This window comes from Crocuta crocuta, unplaced genomic scaffold (assembly GCF_008692635.1).
Source record: "Crocuta crocuta isolate KB4526 unplaced genomic scaffold, BGI_CrCroc_1.0 scaffold26, whole genome shotgun sequence".
Lineage (NCBI taxonomy): Eukaryota > Metazoa > Chordata > Mammalia > Carnivora > Hyaenidae > Crocuta > Crocuta crocuta.
In genome coordinates this window covers 15,413,040-15,432,097 of record NW_027532249.1, presented here as the reverse complement: position 1 = coordinate 15,432,097, position 19,058 = coordinate 15,413,040, and the positions used below count along the sequence as shown (strand labels likewise).

Sequence of the window (19,058 nt, the reverse complement as noted above, 5' to 3'; positions counted from 1 at the left end):
ACCCTCACGGCTAGTTGCACCACCCTACTAGTGTTATGTTGTGTAGTTGATGATATTTCAAAATCAGTTAGCCTTTGCTATGAAGTCATTTTGCAAGGACTATGTTCCTGTGGAGAAGTAGGTGTGGCCTCAAAAAAAAAGCCTGTCCCGTTACGTAAGATTGTTTATGTCTCTTTTCTCAGCTCCTGCAAAAGAATGAGGGACATAAGTATCTACAGCCCTCTGGAAATCAACACAGTAGGGTAAGCGCTTGCCGTGTTGGCTAGCTATTGCTGAATCCAGACCACTCCCACAATGCAGTGTCTCTCCATTGCTCAGAAGTCTCTGGCTTAGCCGAGTGATTCTTCTGGTCTGGGCCACAGCCCAGCTGGGGTCCAGCTGCTCTAAGATGGGCTCAGCTGCAAAATCACATTGCAAAGGGTGGGGTTACAGGAAGGGATAGAGAACTGTGTCCATTGGGGCAGGTGCACACCATGTATAAGCAAGACACTCGGATCTTCACGACATCCCCGATTTTTGAATATCCCTTGGAATAGATTTTTATTATCTCTTTCCTCTTCTTTTGGTGACCGTACCTCTCTTCATGTAAGGACACCGTTTCTCCCTCTCCAGGTCACCAAGTTTGCATGGGCTGGCCCTACCAACCTACCACAGAGATTAGTCTGAAGGAGTAACGAACCTAAGAGGGCAGTACTAGCATCTAATCTCCCCTACAGGGATTGCTTCTGAGATATTAACACAAGGTAACCACTGGGCACTCAACTGATATTTTCCAAGATTTGTTTTTCCTCGTGATTACTAGGAGAGGTGCTGTCCCTAGCTGATCAAGAAGAACAGCATTCATGATCCCAGCCTTATGGAGAAGCCTCATATGAAATAAAGTTGTGAGTCCCTGTACTGTCTCATACCTTTGCCTTTCTGCACTTTGGCAATAGGAACCAAGACGCTCACTTTGAACCAAGGTAGTTCAAATGGTGTTTGTGTCACTGGTACCTAAGGAATCCTAACTGAAAGAGCCCCAGAACATAACATTTCAAACAGAAAAAGCCACGTTTGTATTTCCTGGGGGTACTCACTAGCTTCAGAAATCACTCTTCTTCTTACATATAGAGCAGGAGTTGTAATTCCCATGTCAGAAGGAAACAACCGGTAAATGGAAGTAACTAAATGGAGGAAAGTATCCAGCCCCACCCACCATGGAAGTCTGAGCACCACTGGCCCCACCCCTTTGGCATCTAAGCCCTAACTATTGGACAAGAGGCAGCTGTCAGAACTCTTAAGTATTGAGTCTCCGGAATCCCAGATTCTCTTTGATTCTCTTTCATTTCTCACTGTCCCAAAAGATGGTTGTTGCTCGCTTAAGCTATTAGGTCTGGGATCTGTCAACGTCTACTTCTCGCTCATTTAGCTTTCCAATAGTCTGTATGTACCCAATTCTGTATATTAAATTCCTTCTGTTTGAAATAATTAACATGGCCTCCGTTTCCTTGACTCAGTTATGACTGATAACAATCATTAGAACACAAAGTTTACTTTGTATCCTAGAATTTCTTTTTCTGAAATCATAATGTGAAAAATAATTTCATCAAATGCCAAGATCCTTGCTACAAGAGAATAGTTACCAACCAGCCACAAAAAGGACTTCTGTAAAATAGTTATGATTGTTCTGTTACTTATATCAAAGTCCTCATGATTTGTAAAAAGACTAGACCTGAAGTGTCAGACATAATTGGCATTTAGATCCCTAAATCTGTCTTCACTCTTCTTGAATCTATTTTCTTAATGTTTATTTATGTTTGAGAGAGAGAGAGACAGAGAGACAGAGAGAGAAAGAGAGACAGAGAATGAGCAGGGGAGGGGCAGAGAGAGAGGGAGATACAGAATCCGAAGCAGGCTCCAGGCTCTGAGCTGTCAGCACAGAGCCCGATGAGGCGCTCCAACTCACAAACCGCAAGATCATGACCTGAGCCAAAGTCGGATGCTTAACCAACTGAGCCACCCAGGCGTCCTCTTCTTGAATCTATTTCTAAACAGGTCAACCAAAGTCAACACTTAAGAAACAACATTCTAAGGAATGTTTTGCTAATTATACCAGTGAAGTTGGGTCTGGATTTAAAATGAGCTAGTATTTTAAATTTTTTAAAATATGTATTTAAAAATATTTAAGTATTACATATTGAAGTATTTTAAATTATTTTGAAATTAAGTATTTTTATTTAAAATTTAATAAGTATAAGTCAGCTCTAGATGTGGCAAAGGGACAGTAATTACTCATACTAGAATAGAAGACTTCATTTTAGGGAAGAACTCAGGATATTGTGAGAAGCCTAGATATACAAACATGTGTTTCTAAAAAATAGAACTATGCTATTTTTTTCCCTAGAAACACCTATGCCAAACTAATAATTATGACTGTTTCTTGGTTATAGGAATTATTTTATTATTGTCTTTCTATGATTAGTACATATTACTTTACTTATAATGAAAAAATATATTTTAAGGTTTCTCCAGGGCAAATTTAAAAGACTTAGATTTCAAACCTGGAATTTATATTCCATTTTTAAGGAAAATGCCTAATGAAGTCCTTCAATAAATATCTACTGAGCACCTGTGGGGTGCCTAACACTATAGTAAGAGAACCCCAAAGTAAAATTCTTACCCTGAGGAATTTAAATCAGCAAAGTTCATAGGCATCTTTACATTTAAGTAGCTAACACATGGTAGTTTCCTAATAAATGTTTAATGAATACATGAAGGTACCATCAAAAGTATTAATTTATTCAAACTCTCATTTCACAGAGGATTAGCCCTGCTCTGTTCATTCATCATACACGTATCGTATTTCATCACTTCCAAGCCACGTATTGCTCACCTTTTGACAATTCTGAAATCTGAATGGAACTTACTATCAATGTGATTTTTAAAGTATTGTTTCATTGGGGTACCTGGGTGGCTCAAGGGGTTAAGCACCTACTCTGGATTTCGGCTCGGGTCATGATCTCACGGTTTGTCTCATGTCGGGCTCTGTGTTGAGAGCATGGAGCCTGCTTGGGGTTCTCGCTTTCCCTTTCTCTCTGCCCCTCTCTGCTCATGTGCTTTCTCTCAAAAATAAATGAATAAACATTTTTTAAAAAAACAAATATTATTTCATAGACAATTTGCAGCATTTTCTTTTATAGTGGCAAAAGGGTATAATAGTATGTTTTACATTGATGACATCTTTGAATGAGATACAATATATTTTCCATAGTTTAGAAAATATATTATGAATATTTAGGTGTGTTTCCTCTAGGGTTCCACTGGAAAAAGTTTTCCTGGGGCCACACAATTCAATAAACATTCATGACTACAGTAATCATATGAATTTTACAACTACTAATTTATTAATGTCAAAAACAATAGCTGACAAGTAACAACTTTATAAAAACTTGTGTATTTATAAGGGTTTATTTCTCAATTTTTCAAGATTACTATTGAATATTAAACACGTGTCTCCTATTTTTGCACTTAATGCAAGGCACAATTGCATATAAAAATTATGGGCATATCTAAGCATTTATGTACTTAAAGAATTTTCTTAGTCTAGTGTTTGAAATTAACCAAGGTTTAAAAGGTCTAAGAAATATGGAAATGACTAAATTGTATAGGAACTCTGAGAAGTTACCAAAGAAACACTAATAAAATCTTACAAGAGAGATAAAATTAACAATGAAATCAAAATAAAATTTTATGACAAAGATAGATGAAAAGATGGAGGAAAAGAAGGAGGAGGGGGAGGGGAAGAAGGGAGAGGAGGAAGGGGAGGAAGAAGAATTCATAATAATAAAAATATAAAACATCACCAGACTAAGAAAATGTGACTCGTCAACAAGGTATAACTTATACTAATGGCCTATAGAGTAATCACTCTCAGCACTACACACAAGTTAAAGACATCAAATAAACACAGAAGTATATTTTATTAGTAATTATTGACATCTACTAGTTCTGAGAATGTTAAGCCAGCTACATTGAGTTAAGTCATATAGTCTTTTGCCATCTCTTCACCTTTATTTCTTCCATATTTTCTCACAGAGGTTTTAGCTGATGTGGAAGTTGGAAGGAGAGGGCAGGAAGGACAAAAGGAAAGCCATCTTTTCAACCAGTTGGTGATCTTGTCTGTCACTTACTCTCTTATCCTATGACTGCCGGCCCCTCTGAGGAACTTTGAGAAGCACAGTTACCTGATCTTCCCTCCCCACACTTTCTTCTTTTCTGGGATCAGGAACAGAGTCTGGAAGTACACGTGCCTTCCACCTTTCCATCTGGGCACACACTTGCTCCCTACTCCTGACAATTCAAACCCCAACATGCCTTCCCACTTCCAGCAAAGAGGACAATATAGCTCCCTTTTCTGTTACATACTTTAGGAAAACTGACTTTAAAACTTGACAGTTTGTCATCCCTATAAAATAAAAGGGAAATCACTTAACACTACAGCAAACACTGAACATAGAAAACAAGAACTCTTGACTTTCACAACCAATGTTATATCAAGATCTAAAAGACAAGGAAGAGGCAATGAGTAAGAAAGCATAGTGCATTTGTGGCTATGAGTTTACAAAAAAATATTTCTAGTTATTTTCCCTTGACTTCCAGTTTCTGAATTCTTTTTAGGTTTGCAAGTGTTTACAATATTATAGATTTCTCTCATTTTGCCCTGCCTAGTGGAAAGGGAAAAATGAATGTCAGATCAAATTCATTAGTGAGCTTAAGACTGAAATTTTTGTAAACGATAAAATCATCTTTAAGAGGACATTGACCGATTGTGTAATGGTATGGGATGCTTTTTCACATTAAATATTTTCAAGAAAGCCTTCTGGAAATGCTTGTGGCACAATGGATACAGAAAAGGATTGACAAAGGAATTGAACCATTGAAGCCAAAAGGTGATATTATACCAAATTGTTTGAAGACGCTGTTCTGGCTTCTGAGTTGAACGAATGAGCGTGAACAGAGAATATGGAGCCCAGCAAAAGGCAAAAACACCCAAGAGAATGGCCAGTGACTTGCCTAATTTCCTGGCTCTGAGCAGTTCAATGTGTTCCCTTTGGTGAAGACACAGGGAATCACAATGGGAAAGAGAAGCCATTTTGGAAGCAATTATATTGCTATTCATCTGGGCTCTTAGAGAAAACAAGAGGCTGCTCTTTCTTCCCTGTCTCTTCAAAGGAACAGAGGTTCCTGTTTCCTTCAGCTCAGGAAGAGATGTTCTTGAAAACAGTCCACCCCTGAATGAGGGTCCACTGTTACTGGGTGGGGCAGGAGAAGTGAGTCCAGGCTGGCTTTGCCACCGACTGAGATTACCGCGCTTCCATAGCCTCCAGTAAATGTATATGTTGAAATAGGCCACTGAGAAGACTGGAACCAGAAATTCCAAGAGTGACGTGATGGCAAGGATGTACCATTCAGAAAAGAATCCAGGTTCACATTCCTTCTTCTCTGAGACTCTGTTACTGGTGTTATTCCAAGACTCTGAAATTAGAATTAGTGGCCCATGCACTAAGAAGGCCAGCACCCAGACAGCCACCATCAGAGCCACGATCTTCAAGATCCCAGTGTGCTGAGCTCTGTAAGATACCTAAAAGAGAGCAAATAAATTATACCCATTATAATCAACATAGGTTGGTTGCATAAGGCATATCATAGGCCCTCAGGAGTTTCAGGGATGTGCTAGAGGTAGGGAAGTTACCTGGTCTGAGTAACTGGATAAGCAATCTAAAAGGTCAACCACCCTGTATGAGACACAAACACATGAACCAAGAGTTTTTTGAGGGAACCTGGGACAGACAACCTCCCTAAGCTTCTTTTAGATCAGTAAGGGTCCTTCTAGCTTCTAAATATGTTCGGTATTTCTCCGACTTCCTCACTCAAGGGAAAGGAAATTATTTTCTCATGAAATGGGAACATGCCCCCCCTTCCACTATTGCTCACGTACTATTTTCTCTGAGTTTCTAAGTCTCATGCTATGGTGTTTACTCATTTTTATTAAAAAGGTGCAACAACGTCCAGCGCTGTCTTTCTATGATGGATTGTGCAGACTGGGAAGGGCTCACCAATTGGCTAGAGGTACGAGGAAGCTGGATTTAAAAAAAAAAAAAAAGTTATTTTTAAAAATGTAGGGAAGTGGGATTTTTTTCCCCCCATATTACTAGTATTTATTAGGCTAAGCTAAAATGCATATGGTGCTGACCACAAGTTCCCATATACAATATGTTTTTTTTCCTTCTGCTTCTCATGCCGCTAATTAATACATTTCTTGCACTAAATCTAATGATTATGAAGATGGTAACAATACCCAGATGGTCATAAAATGGCATTTAGTTTTTTAATTGCTCTGCTCAGCCTTTGTAATGATGTGATGCAATATGCTGGAAAGTGATCTCTTTTCTATTATGCATAAGGTCAAATGGGATAATGGACATCCAAGGGAATTGAGAAGACAGTGCCCATCTCTTCATCTTTGGGTAGTATTTTTGACAGATAGCTCAAGCATTGCTTGAATCCAGGCCCAAGCCAGTTGGTGTGGCCTTTCTGACATCAATCAATGGCCCAGTCCTCACCCACGACAGAATCGATTCATGTATTCAGAATATTGCCTCTTACCCTGCTTCCTTCCTCGCCCCAAAAATATTTCTATCAATCAGATTTCTTTTATGAGGCAAAGCAGCTTGCGGAACGCACTGTTAATAATAAGATGGGATTGCAGAGCCCTTCTAAGTACCTGTTGCAGGTTGAGTTGTGTCCTCCAAAAAGATACACTGAAGTCCTAACACCCTGTGTCCATGTAAATGACCTCATTCACAATGAGGGTCTTTGCAGATATAATCAAGTTAAGATAAGGTCATATTTGGTTAGGGTGAGCCTCCCTGTAAAAGGCACATAGACACACAGGAAGACTCCCACAGGACGATGGAGGCAGAGGCTGGAGTGATGCATCTACAAGTCAAGGAATGCCAGGAAAGCCAAAGATGGCCAGTCATACAAGAAGCTAAGAGAAAGGCATGGAACCGGCTGCTGGAAGCCTCAGAGAGAGCATTGCCCTGCATGCACTTAGATTTTGGACTTCATGTCTCCAAATATTAAATTTATTCCAGAGAATAAGTTCGGTTGTTTTAAGCCACCCAGCGTGTTGTACTTTATTACAGCAGCCCTAGGAAACGAGCACAATATGTTCACGGTCTTGATTTTCCTGTCAAGCTTCCTTCATCTACAGTATACTCTCCACTTACCATCTTAACTCTGCATACATTTTAATTCCCACTGCTTCCAATGACACTGTTCCACTTCCCCCCACCCACCCTTAATTCAGCCACATGGAAATCTGCCCTCCAGAAAATGTGTCAGAGCACTGCAATCATGGACTGCCATCTGCATTGAGCCTTCCCTTTCCAAGTTCTTGTAGGATCACCATTTCCCAGGTCCAGCCCACGACCCTGCCCTATCACACTACTTTGAACTACAGCAAGAGCTCAGCTTCCCCACAACCACTTCTTATGAGTTTCAGTGGTCTTTGAGGGCTTCCTGGCTCACACAGCTGTATTTGAACTATTAGCCAACAGAGGTACAAGAGCTGCCTGAGTGCCCCTCGTGAGCATCCATGCACTGATGTTACACAATCGACTCTGTGCTATGTGCTAAGGACCATGGCTCCAGTTGGCCCAGCCCTCACCACACGGACAGCTTCTGTGGTCAGGGGAAGTCCTCAGGGCAAGACTAGAAAACAAACCTACTCATTTTCTCTCTGGACATCAGTCTTTCTATCTCTGTGACTTCTTTTCTCTCTCCTTTTAAGTTTATTTATTTATTTTGAGAGAGAGCAAATAGGGAAGAGACAGGGGTGGAATGGAGAGAGAATCCCATGCAGCATCCATACTGTCAGCACAGAGCCCATGGTGGGGACTGAATGCATGAACTGTGAGATCATCAGCCAAGCCAAAGTTGGACACTTAACCGATTGAGCCACCCAGACACCCCTGCCTCTGTGACTTCTACACACTTCTCCTAACTGCACAAGCTGTCCCTTACCTTAGCACAAACCTGGGGTAGACCTAAGAGCTCAGATGTCCAGTGAAAGAATGTCCTAGTGAATGTTAAGTAGGAACACCCAGTAAAGGCTAAAAATTAAACATTAACACAGAAAAAAAAGGAAAGGTTTAAACACAAATGGGAAAGATTATGAATTAGAACACTCTTTTTTGAACATTTTGACTGACCTAAAATAAGAAATATATTTAGGGATGCCTGGGTGGCTCAGTTAGTTCAGCCTCTGACTTCTGCGCAGGTCATGGTCTCATGGTTCGTGAGTTTGAGCCTGCGTTGGGCTCTGTGCTGACAGCTCAGAGCCTGGAGCCTGCTTCGGATTCTGTCTCTCTTTCCCTCTCTCTCTCTCAAAAATAAATAAACGTTAAAAAATTTTTAATAAAAAAGAAATACATTTTACATCATAACTAAGTTCATAGACTGAAGTATTCATAAAATAACACATTTATTATGTACAAAGTATTCTGATATTTTATGCTCTAATTTTTAAAAATTGTTTTTAGTAGGTTTTTCCCTGCACTTTTTCATTAAAAAAAAAAGTGGGGGTACCTGGGTGGCTCATTCAATTAAGCATCTGGCTCTTGATTTTGGCTCATGATCTCATGCTTCATGAGATCAAGGCCCACGTTGGGCTCTGCACTGACGGTGCAGAGCCTGCTTGGAATTCTCTGTCTCCTTCTTTCTATGTCCCTCCCCTGCTTTCTCTCTCTCTCTCTCTCAAAAATAAATAAACATTTTTTTAAAAGTGATCAGACCCACTGAACTGACTTTATGATGCCACAGTGGGTCATAACCTGCAATTTAAAAAACACAAGCTTAGAGGCATCTAAATTGTTCCTCCAAGCTGATCTGCAGTCTCTCCATAGTTTTTCCAGTACAAATTACAGTGGACCCTGCTGTCAATGAAGTAGCCAAGGCCAGGTGTCTGGATGTCCCAACACATTCATTCTCCCCTTCTTCCTGGCAATATGGCAGCTCAGCTAGAGACCACGTTTCCCAGCTTTTCTTGCAGTGAGATGGGACCATGTGACTAACTGTCACAGTGAAATGCGAGTGGAAATGATTGTATGATTCTGTACAATTTGGTTAAGACAAAAATCCTTTGCCTTGGATTTCTGTCTTTTGTGTCTTTTGCCCATCCTTTCTAGAACCTGGAGTGACAACAACCTGACTTTGACCATGCAGAGGAGAATAATGACCTAGAGCAGGAGTCAGCAAACTACTGTCCATGAAACAAATGTGGCCCCTCACCTGTTTGGATAAATAAAGTTTTACTGGAACACAATGAATGAATTGTTTTGTTTTGTTTTAACATATTATGCACGGCTGTTTTTGTACCACAACGGCAGATTGAGCGGTTGCAACAGAGACCTTAGGCCCCTTTCTAGCAGAAGTTTGCTGACCTCCTCCCCTAGAGGGTACAGACTGACACGGTTAGCCTAGGCCCCTGGGTGGGTTCCTGAAGCAGAGCCTCCCACCTTTCCTGGACTGTTCTGTGACAGAAAGATCAATTTTTATCTTGTTCGAACCTCATCTTTGTGCCCGCAGCTTATCCTTGCCTTACGCAATATGCCCTCCCCACCCTGTCTGCTCTAAGCTGGGCAGGCCTCCCAAGTCAGAGCTGTCCCTATCCTATCAACACCTCCCACACCACGCTTAGTACTGAACCCATCTGTTTCTGGAGCTGTCTCCACATTAGACTATTATGCTCCTCAAAAGTGGAGACTCAAACACCTGGTTGGCGGTTAAGCATCTGACTCTTGGTTTCGGCTCAGGTCATGATCTCATGGTTTCATGGGTTTGAGCCCTGCATTGAGCTCTGCGCTGATGGCACAGAACCTGCTTGGGATTCTCTCCCTCTCTATCTCTCTCTGCCCCTTCCCAACTTATGCTGTCTCTGTCTCTCTCAAAATAAATAAACTTAAAAAAAAAAAAGTAGAGACTCTGCTAATTCATTTCTGTATCCCAGCACTCAGCAAAATCCTTTGCACAGAGTAGCATCCCCCAAAGATTTGGGTCCTGGGACTCAAGAATGAAGTTGCCCATCTAGGTGTCCTAGATGTCAGATTACTGTCCCATATTTCTCTACCCCTTTCACCCTCTGCCTTTACTTGCATCTGCCCTTGTTTTTACCCTTGTTCTATTGCTGATCAATTTAGCTGCCTTATGAACTGCCACTAATGTTAATGGGGCTATTCTGAATCCTGGATTAATTCAGACTTTCTTGACATGGGTCCTACCTTGGCACTAAGAGTTGATTTTTCAGGTTGGTCTCACTATCTAACCTATAGCTTCCCTGTACACTGTCTTTTCCTTTGGCCATTCAAAATTGATTTTCTCATGACATTCAAAAGTGTGGGCATCTTTCTATTTGCCCACTAGATCCCATCTGGGAAAATTACTCAGGTCTTAGTTTGTGTAAGGAATGAAACTGATAGGGGTGCCTGGGTGGCTCAATTGGTTGAACGTTAGACTTTGGTCCAGGTCATGATTTCTCACGGTTCATAGGTTCAAGCCCCACATAGGGCTTTGGGCTGACAACATGGAGCCTGCTTCAGATTCTCTGTCACCCTCTCTTTTTGCCCCTCCCCCACTCACACTGGCTCTCTCCCTCTCCCTCAAAAATAAATAAACATTAAAAAACAAAGGAAAAAAAGAAACTGATAAATCTACTGTGACCCTCATGTCTACAGTCTACTATGGACTCGGTACATACCACCTCTGACAACTCGCCTTGGATTTTCTTCGATGCCTTCCAACTTCAGCAGCACCTAGGGGGGAGACTTAGCCAAATCACACACAGAAATCGTTCACTAAGGGCCAATGAAAATGTAGTGCCAGGTAACTGAAAGATAATCAGGCTCCTCTAAGGTTTGCCAACTAAACAAAAAATTACACTTAAAAAATTTTTGCTTGGGGACCCACAATTTACAAGCACACAATGTTTAAAGAAGGTAAATTAATGTTTTGACTTACAGCATTCGACACTGACTGGTATCGATCGTAGCTGATGAGAACAATGTTATATACAGATGTTGTACACAAAAGATAGTCAACAGTGAGCCAAAACACACAGAGTTTACTTTCAGCGTTCCAGCCATACAGTGTGTGAGGGATGTACAAAGGAATGGAGATCACACCTGTACAAAGGGAAAAGGTTAAAAAAAAAAAAGCACATATCAATGACTATCAATGACTAGCAAGAGGTATTCAACACAATAACATATGTGACATGACCAAAAATGGCTTGATGATAATTTAGAAATTCATAGTGTTTTATTAACAAACTCAGGACTGATTTCCTACATGTTGTTTCAATACCATTTTTACAATGGCTGTCATAAATATCATGTGTTTCCTTATTGCTTTCCAAATGAAGCTCAGGTCCCGACCTGCATGTCCGGCCACATACGGTACAAGTCATCTTCACATTCATGATTCAACCCAGACAGGATGGGCCAGCATTCCACCAAACACAGCTTGTAGTTTCATATCTCCTTTGCCTTTGCAAATAGCATTCGTTCTTCCTAGAATATACTCCTCTCTTCTACTGAGAAGTCTACCTCCTTCTCATTCTTCACTCAGTACAAAAAAAATGCCTTTCTCTTTGTTATCTTTCTTGGAAATTCCATGGCAGAAGGACCCCTCTGTCACCTGAACTTGCTGGCACTTTGCTTATCAGTCCCTCTCTCAGGTACAAATACATGCTACTTTGTACCTCTGTCCTCTTTTCAATGGTTTCTCCTGAGGCCTGGGACCATGTTATAAGTTGACCTTTGTAATTTTCACAGCACTTAAGAGTTGCCCAGTGGCTCACACATTTAACTTAGGTAAATTAATAACAGCCGATATGTACTGTGCAGTTATATACCAGACATTGTGCTATGTCTGCTGCATATATCACCTCATTAAACTTTCATAGAAGCTGTGTAAGGTAGAAACTATGCTGAGTTAGACAATAAAGAACCTATAGGTCAAGAGGGAGACATGATTGCCCAAGGTCTACTCAGCTAGTAAATGGAAGATTGGCTTTGAAATTAGGCAATGTGATTTCAAGGCTCTCTACTGGGGCACCTGGCTGGCTCAGCCAGTTAAGCATCTGACCTCAGCTCAGATTTTGATCACGCAGTCATGAGTTCGAGCTCCACATTGGGCTCTCTGCTGTCAACATGGAGCCCGCTTCAATTGCTCTGTCTCCCTCTCTCTGCTCCTCCCTGACTTGTGCACACACTCTCACCCTCTCTCTCAAAAATAAACATTAAGGAAAAAAAAAAGACTCCTGACTTTAATCGCTACACTTCACTGAATGAACAAATATGTGAGTGGTTCAGCTTAGCACAGAAATAGCCTAATTAAGAAAAATGACTACGCTGGATTCCCTTTTCTTTAGCTTTGTTGGGAATTTTTCACTGGATTGACATTTCAGACAGGTAACACTACTCCCGAGAATATAATCTTTTAAGTGGAATCTCAGTGAGTATCTTCATATTTTATCAGGCACTTGGCAGGATTTCCCATTTTTACATGAGAACCAAGTTAGCCTATCACAAAGAACAATAGTGAAGGTAAAAAGAAAGGAGAAGGAAAGGGAAGGATGAAGGCAACCCTACATTCTCCCAAAACAAGATGGCATGAGGATATGATGGTGTGGTTTCAGCACCAGGGAAAGGGGATGTAGAACTTAGCATTCTGTACCGAAATTCACATACAAAGATGAGAGACAAGGCATCATGGAGATGGAAGACTTGTGTCAGTTCTTTTTTTGTTTTAATGCTTATTTACTTTTGAGAGAGAGTGAGAGATAGAATGTGGGTGGGGGAAGGGCAGAGAGTGAGGGAGACACAGAATCTGAAGCAGGCTCTGGGCTCCGAGCTGTCAGCACAGAGCCCAACGCAGGGCTCGAACTCACAAACCACGAAATAACCTGAGCCAAAGTCAAATACTTAACTGTATGAACTACCCAGGAGCCCCAGTCAGTTCTTATATGTAGTTCAAATTGTTGGCTTATTTCATGCTTCAATTATATTTTTAAGTTTAGCTTCCCTATGGTGTCTTCCATCTCAAAGATGTGTGTGTGCATGCATACGCACGCATGCCTCTGGTATAAAATAGGTAAATAAATAAGATAAATCAAAGTATCTGAGATAAATCACCTGAGATAAGTCAAAGTATCTTCAAAACAGAGACATATATTATATTTTGACCCACAGTTGTGGCTTCCAATATTCCCAACATGAATATTTTACACACACACACACACACACACACACACACACACACGAATTTCCTCCACAGAAATGACAGCAAAGAGTACAATGCCAGTAATCATTTGCCTGACAGACACCACTGTCTATTTAAACGTTAAAGGAAGGGGAGCTCCTGAGTGGCTCAGTCGGTTAAGGGTCAACTTCGGCTCAGGTCATGATCTCATGGTTCATGGGTCTGCTGTCGGTGCAGACCTGCTTGCGGTCCTCTCTCCCCCTCACTCTCTGCCCCTCCCCTGCTCTCTCTCTCTCTCTCTCTCTCTCTCACACACACACACACACACACACACAGAGAATAAATAAACATTACACGTTAAAGGAAGGGTATGAGCTCAGTAAATCTTGTCCACACATTTTCTGAAATAGATGAAAGAGGAAGGGTGTGTTTGGATGTGTTCAAAACTTTAGTTGCTGCTTGAAATAGCATTTTAAAAGAGGCCATAGTTTATTCCTTTGGCTTTAATGAAACCCCACTGTCCATTTGTGTTCTACATGATGGTTTTGCACAAACGCCATGCTCAGGGCCTCCATCTTGTTGAGTGGTGGAGATATTTGTGGTTCATTCCACAACTGTGGAATTGGGAATATTTCTAGATATACCCACTCTGAAGAGTTTCTGTAACTTCCACTCTGGAAGCATGCTTGTGGGTCAAATGGACTTGATAAGGAAAACTAAGAGCCAGTTTCTTAAAAGGAGTAAGAAGCCTTTGGCATGACACATTAAGGGGGTGGATCTAGGCGGTGGGGGCTGAGAGAAAGCAAACTATATTAAGAGAAGATGGTGAAGAAATAAAAACAAGAAGGTGAAGGAACAGGGGAGGAGAGAAGGGGAGAAGAAGGATGGGAGGAAAGGCCAGGCCACTTGCTCACCCCAGCCTGCCCCCTATCTTTCCTGTCTCACTTCCTGCTACTCCCTCCATCCTAGTTCTTTAGGCCTCAAAAACACCGCACACACTTCCCTCACACACCTGTACTTTCCTCAGCATGAAATGCTCTTCCCTCAGAATCTCCTTCTGTTTGCTCTGAAGCATCCTGACCAGTGAGCCCTGCCCCTGACATTTAAATGGCAACCTCCATCTCCAGCAGCCCTTCTCTCCCTCTTCCCTGCTGTTGTTCTCACTAGCAATGACCACCTTCTAAAATGGTATATAACTTTATTGACTTATGTATATGTATTACGTGTCTCTCCACTGCCCCTCCCCTAGTAAAAACAGAAGCACCATGAGGACAGGGAATATTGTCCCTATTTTCACTGCCACATCCCCAGCACCCCAAAGAGTGCCTGCTTCAAAATAAACCAGTATTGGATGAAGAGATGAGGATGGGGAAGCCCAATTTGTGTGAACACTGCCACTAGTCTGGTATTGTGAGCTAAGACACTACATCTTCCATGAGAAAAAAACAGTCAAAATGGGGGGTGGGGTAGGGAGGGAACTAAAAGCCCCTGTGAATGTTTTGGGCCAATAGAGGAAAGGGTGATAACACTGAAGGCCTAGAGGGTGTTATGGACTGAATGACTGGGTCACCCTCAAATTCATTTGTTGAAGCTCCACTCCCCCCACCCCCAAGATCGCTGCATTTGGAGATGGGCCTACAAGGAGGTAAAGTTAAATGAGGTCATAAGGATGGAGCCCTAATCCAACAGGATTATTGTCCTTATAAGAAGAAATACCAGAGAAGGGTGTCTGGGTGGCTCAGTCAGTTGGGTGTCCAACTTTGGCTCCGGTCATGCTCTCACAGTTCATGAGTTCAAGCTCTGCATCAGGCTCATTGCTGTCAGTGTGGAGCCTGCTTTGGATCCTCTGTCTCCCTCTCTTTCTGCCCCTCTCCCACTCTCTTGTGCGTGTTCTCTCTCTCTCAAAAATAAATAATCATTAAAAAAAGCAGCAGCAGCAGCACTGGACAGCTTGCTTGCTCTCTCTCTCCATGCACATACAGAGGAAAGGACATGTGAGAGTGCATGGAGAAGGCCATCTAAAAATCAGGACAAGAGTGTTCACCAGGAACCCAATCATCCAGCACCTTGAGCTCGTACTTTCCAGCCTCCAGAACCTTGATAACGTCAATTGCTGTTAAGCCACCTAGACTAGGGCATTTATGTTCTGGCAGCCTGAGTTAACTCACAAGAAAAGAGTCCTAAACTGAGGCATGAAGGGACTAAAGATCAACTGTGCCCTCCTGAAAATGTGGTTCAGACTCTGTCAGTCCCAAATACCTTTGTCCTTGCAGATCCTGCCTGGGCCATCTGTCACATGGTCATGCAGGCCATAAATGGCCACACAAGTACAGATGTGAAGAAAGTACCCACAAATGGAAACATTAGTCATGTGATACCAATTTTATAGATGCCTCTATATATTTGTATATATTGATGGTACTTTGTTTCTGGAATAGTGTGCAGATGAGATGTATTTCTATCAATGTAGCTGGTACTGGAATTTTTCCTCAATAAATCTTTGCTTTCCAACATGACATTCAGCCTAAGAAGCTGTTTGGGTACTATTTTCGAAATCTGTAAGAAAAGAGCATTCAACCAAAAGCCCATAAATACCTAGCACAAGTGATGCTCCAAGGCACCCACATGGTTCTGGAGCTCAAGGTCTCCTAACCACAAGTCCTAAGAATGGCTGCCTTATAACTACATGAGTTCTGCCCTGGCTCACCACAACTACCACGAGCCTCCAGGCTCAGAGCCAAAAAGCCCACTTCTGAGCATGGCTAAGGAAAAAGAACAGCCTCGACACAAAACTCCAATCTTGTTACAGAAAGTTTTCATCAGAGAAGGTTCTACAGAAGGTTCTAATCTTTTTGTAGTCATGGCAAATGCCGTCAAATAAGTGGACCTCTGGATAAAGCTGACAAGGGGCACGGGAAATGTGAAGGAGGAGACTGGCTGAGTAACAGATTCTGGCTTGTGCCCGGTTCTCTCATCAGCAGCAAAGCCATTTCTTTTCCCAGCCACCTGCCAATGGAGGGGAACGCCCAGAACTGCTGAATAACTACATCAGCGGGGACATTTCCATAAGATAAACCATGCATTTATACTGTGGTGCCTAAGCCCATGATGGTGGGGCTACCATGATGCTTCCATTGCGCAGTACAAGGAAACGTGCTATTCTTATCTGAAACCATCTATGTTTAAAAACTTCAGGCCTTGGGCTGTCTCAGTTGGGTATAGCTTTACCCCCATTCTTCCCTACCACCATTCCCTTTTAGGTAGTCAAAATACATAGTTGACTTTAAGTGCTAAGTATTATCTAAAAGGTGTACAGTTCTGGGAAGAAGAAAAAGATGGATAAGTATATTTATAGCAGAATATTCTCTCTGTTCACAGAAATATACTTGCATAGTTATGTGTTTCTGTGATTATAGAGAATGATGTGGAATGATCTATGTCATGCTGTTAATGCGGGTTACCTGGAGAGGCAGAACTGAGGAGAGAAAGGGGAAACTGTTGCCTTTTTGCAATACTTCCATATTGGTTCACTAGCTTCATCTGTGACCCAGTCACTTCTATGCTGTGACGAGGTTTTCTCCAGAACATTTATCGGGACAATATCTGAAGTATAAACTGCCTTTCCAAATGCCCCCTATTCCCATTAATCGTGCCATACTTGTCTGGTCTCCTGAACTCAATCTTTAGCTCATTTTTCTCTTTCTCCTGCCCAACTCTGCTCTTTTAGCTCTGCTTCTCAAGCTTCTTTTCACCCTCCTCATCGCAGCTCAGAGCACTACCATGCGACTTGTGCCTTAGCTGTGGTATTATTTTTGAAACCAAGCTGCCCCTGTTCCAGCTTCTCCCACCTGCTCCATCTCTGCTCATGCTTCTGAGGTAAAGCTTCACTCCATCCAGTCACTCAATTGTTTTAAAAATCTAGATTTCCACCCTGGCCTCCAATCTGGACACATCAGAGCCTTCATTATATTCCAACTACTCCAACTTCATGCCCTACCGATCCCATATAGCCATTTTCCACACCAGCCAGCTCACAGCTCACACTTAGGAAGACACACCCAATGATTTTCCACCAGCATGTCTTTGCTAATTCTTGGAATACTCCTCCCCTCTCCATCTCTGCCTATGGAAATTCTACCCATCCTTTGAAGTTCACTTCAGATGCTACCATGCACAAACCAAAGGTGCTCTCTCTCCTCTGACCACCCACAGCACTTGGTAGGTCTCTGTGGTTCCCACAACACTCTAAACTGTTACAGTCACTGGTGAATGTCTCTTATCCATTCCCCTACATTGGAACTTTACTAAAGAGACTCAGTCTTCTATAGATCTCCTCATTGGCTAATCATACTTGAATAGCTAACAGTCCTTACACATGGGTAAGTAATCTACTGACATTTGTGACTTTGGTTGGAGTTGACACATAACTGCAGAGAAATCAAAAGAGAAGAAGGCTAATATTTGTTGAGAAACTCTATGTTCTAGGCAATAACATAAATATTTTATGACTTTTGTTTCACTGTAACATATACAAAAGCATTTATGTAGCTACATACAAGTTAAATTATATTAGGAGTTCCTATAAACAATATCATCATCTAACTCTTCTACACATACTTATAAGCCTAAACATCCAAGGAAGATAGCTCTAGAAACAAGTAACTCTTATATTAAAACAATTTTAGAACTATCCCAGACTTGTTTTTATTCTATAAAAAGAAAATAAAGTTTTCAAATGAAAATTCTCCTACAAACCTGACTTACATATATATATACTACTCCCCTAAAATGCCATGGAGCCTCCCCAGAACCTTAGTACTTAAACTTTTTGTTTTTAAAATCCCTAATTCTATACAGTCCCTTGAAATAACAAAAGCTTATTTTTAAGGTTCTAGAAATAATTATAATCAGAAATGATTACCTGAAATAAAGATATATGACTTACCAACAAAGAAGTCAGCAATGGCCAAGTTAAGGAAAAAGTAATTACTTCGATGTCTAAGCTTTTTGTCCACCACAAAAGCTAGAATGACCACAGCATTTCCTAGCACTATAGCAAAAGCTAGTAAGCACATTAAAAATACCAAAAAAATGTGAGTTCTTGGTAGAAAAGCAATTGTGCTGTTAGTGATAGCTGACATCACATCAAATGATGAAGGGGCCTAGTAGAGCAAACTAATCCAGCAAGACAATTCTGACGAGTATGTTTTCCAATCGGATACCTACAATATATAGTCTCCTACTCGTAACACTACTTCTCAAAATCTAATGTTGATCTCACTGTACTTCCTGGTTCTTGATAAAGCAAATTTGTGATAACAGTTTCCCTTTAACCGACACCGAACAAGTATTTTCCGAAAGACAGTGAAGTGTTTTATTGTAATCATTTGAATGTGATTTAACCATCTCCCCTTAATAGAGCAATATTATATAATATACATGAAATACAATTAATTCATTGTATAAGTAAGAAATTGGGCTCCAGTGAGATCCATTTTTTAAACTAGTATAGAACTAGTTACAGATTCCCTTCTGACCATGATGGAAAAACGGGGGCTGAATTCACTATCCTATCTGACACAAACAAGAAACTGGGCAAAATGTACAAAACAATGGTTTTCAAGGCACTGGACATCAGGCAATGGAGAACAATGATCCCTGAGAAAAGGGGGGCAAGGTGAGTGGGTTCTGCAGTTGGCTCAACTTACTGTCTTTTGAGAGTTTCTAGGGACAGTGCAGAGAGTGGACATCAAGAA

At 41.3% G+C, this 19,058-nt stretch overlaps 1 protein-coding gene across 1 annotated transcript; it reads right to left on the bottom strand.

Annotated features, from left to right (window-relative positions):
* Positions 1–3,942: 3,942 nt before the first annotated feature.
* HRH4 (histamine receptor H4) lies at positions 3,943–18,513 on the bottom strand. Its single transcript, XM_077778174.1, has 3 exons — positions 18,248–18,513; positions 11,059–11,222; positions 3,943–5,620 (listed from the first exon to the last, which is right to left on the bottom strand). The coding sequence occupies exons 1-3, from the start codon at positions 18,441–18,443 to the stop codon at positions 4,787–4,789; spliced, it is 1,194 nt and encodes a 397-aa protein (XP_077634300.1). The 5' UTR covers positions 18,444–18,513; the 3' UTR covers positions 3,943–4,786.
* Between the last annotated feature and the right edge of the window lie 545 nt (positions 18,514–19,058).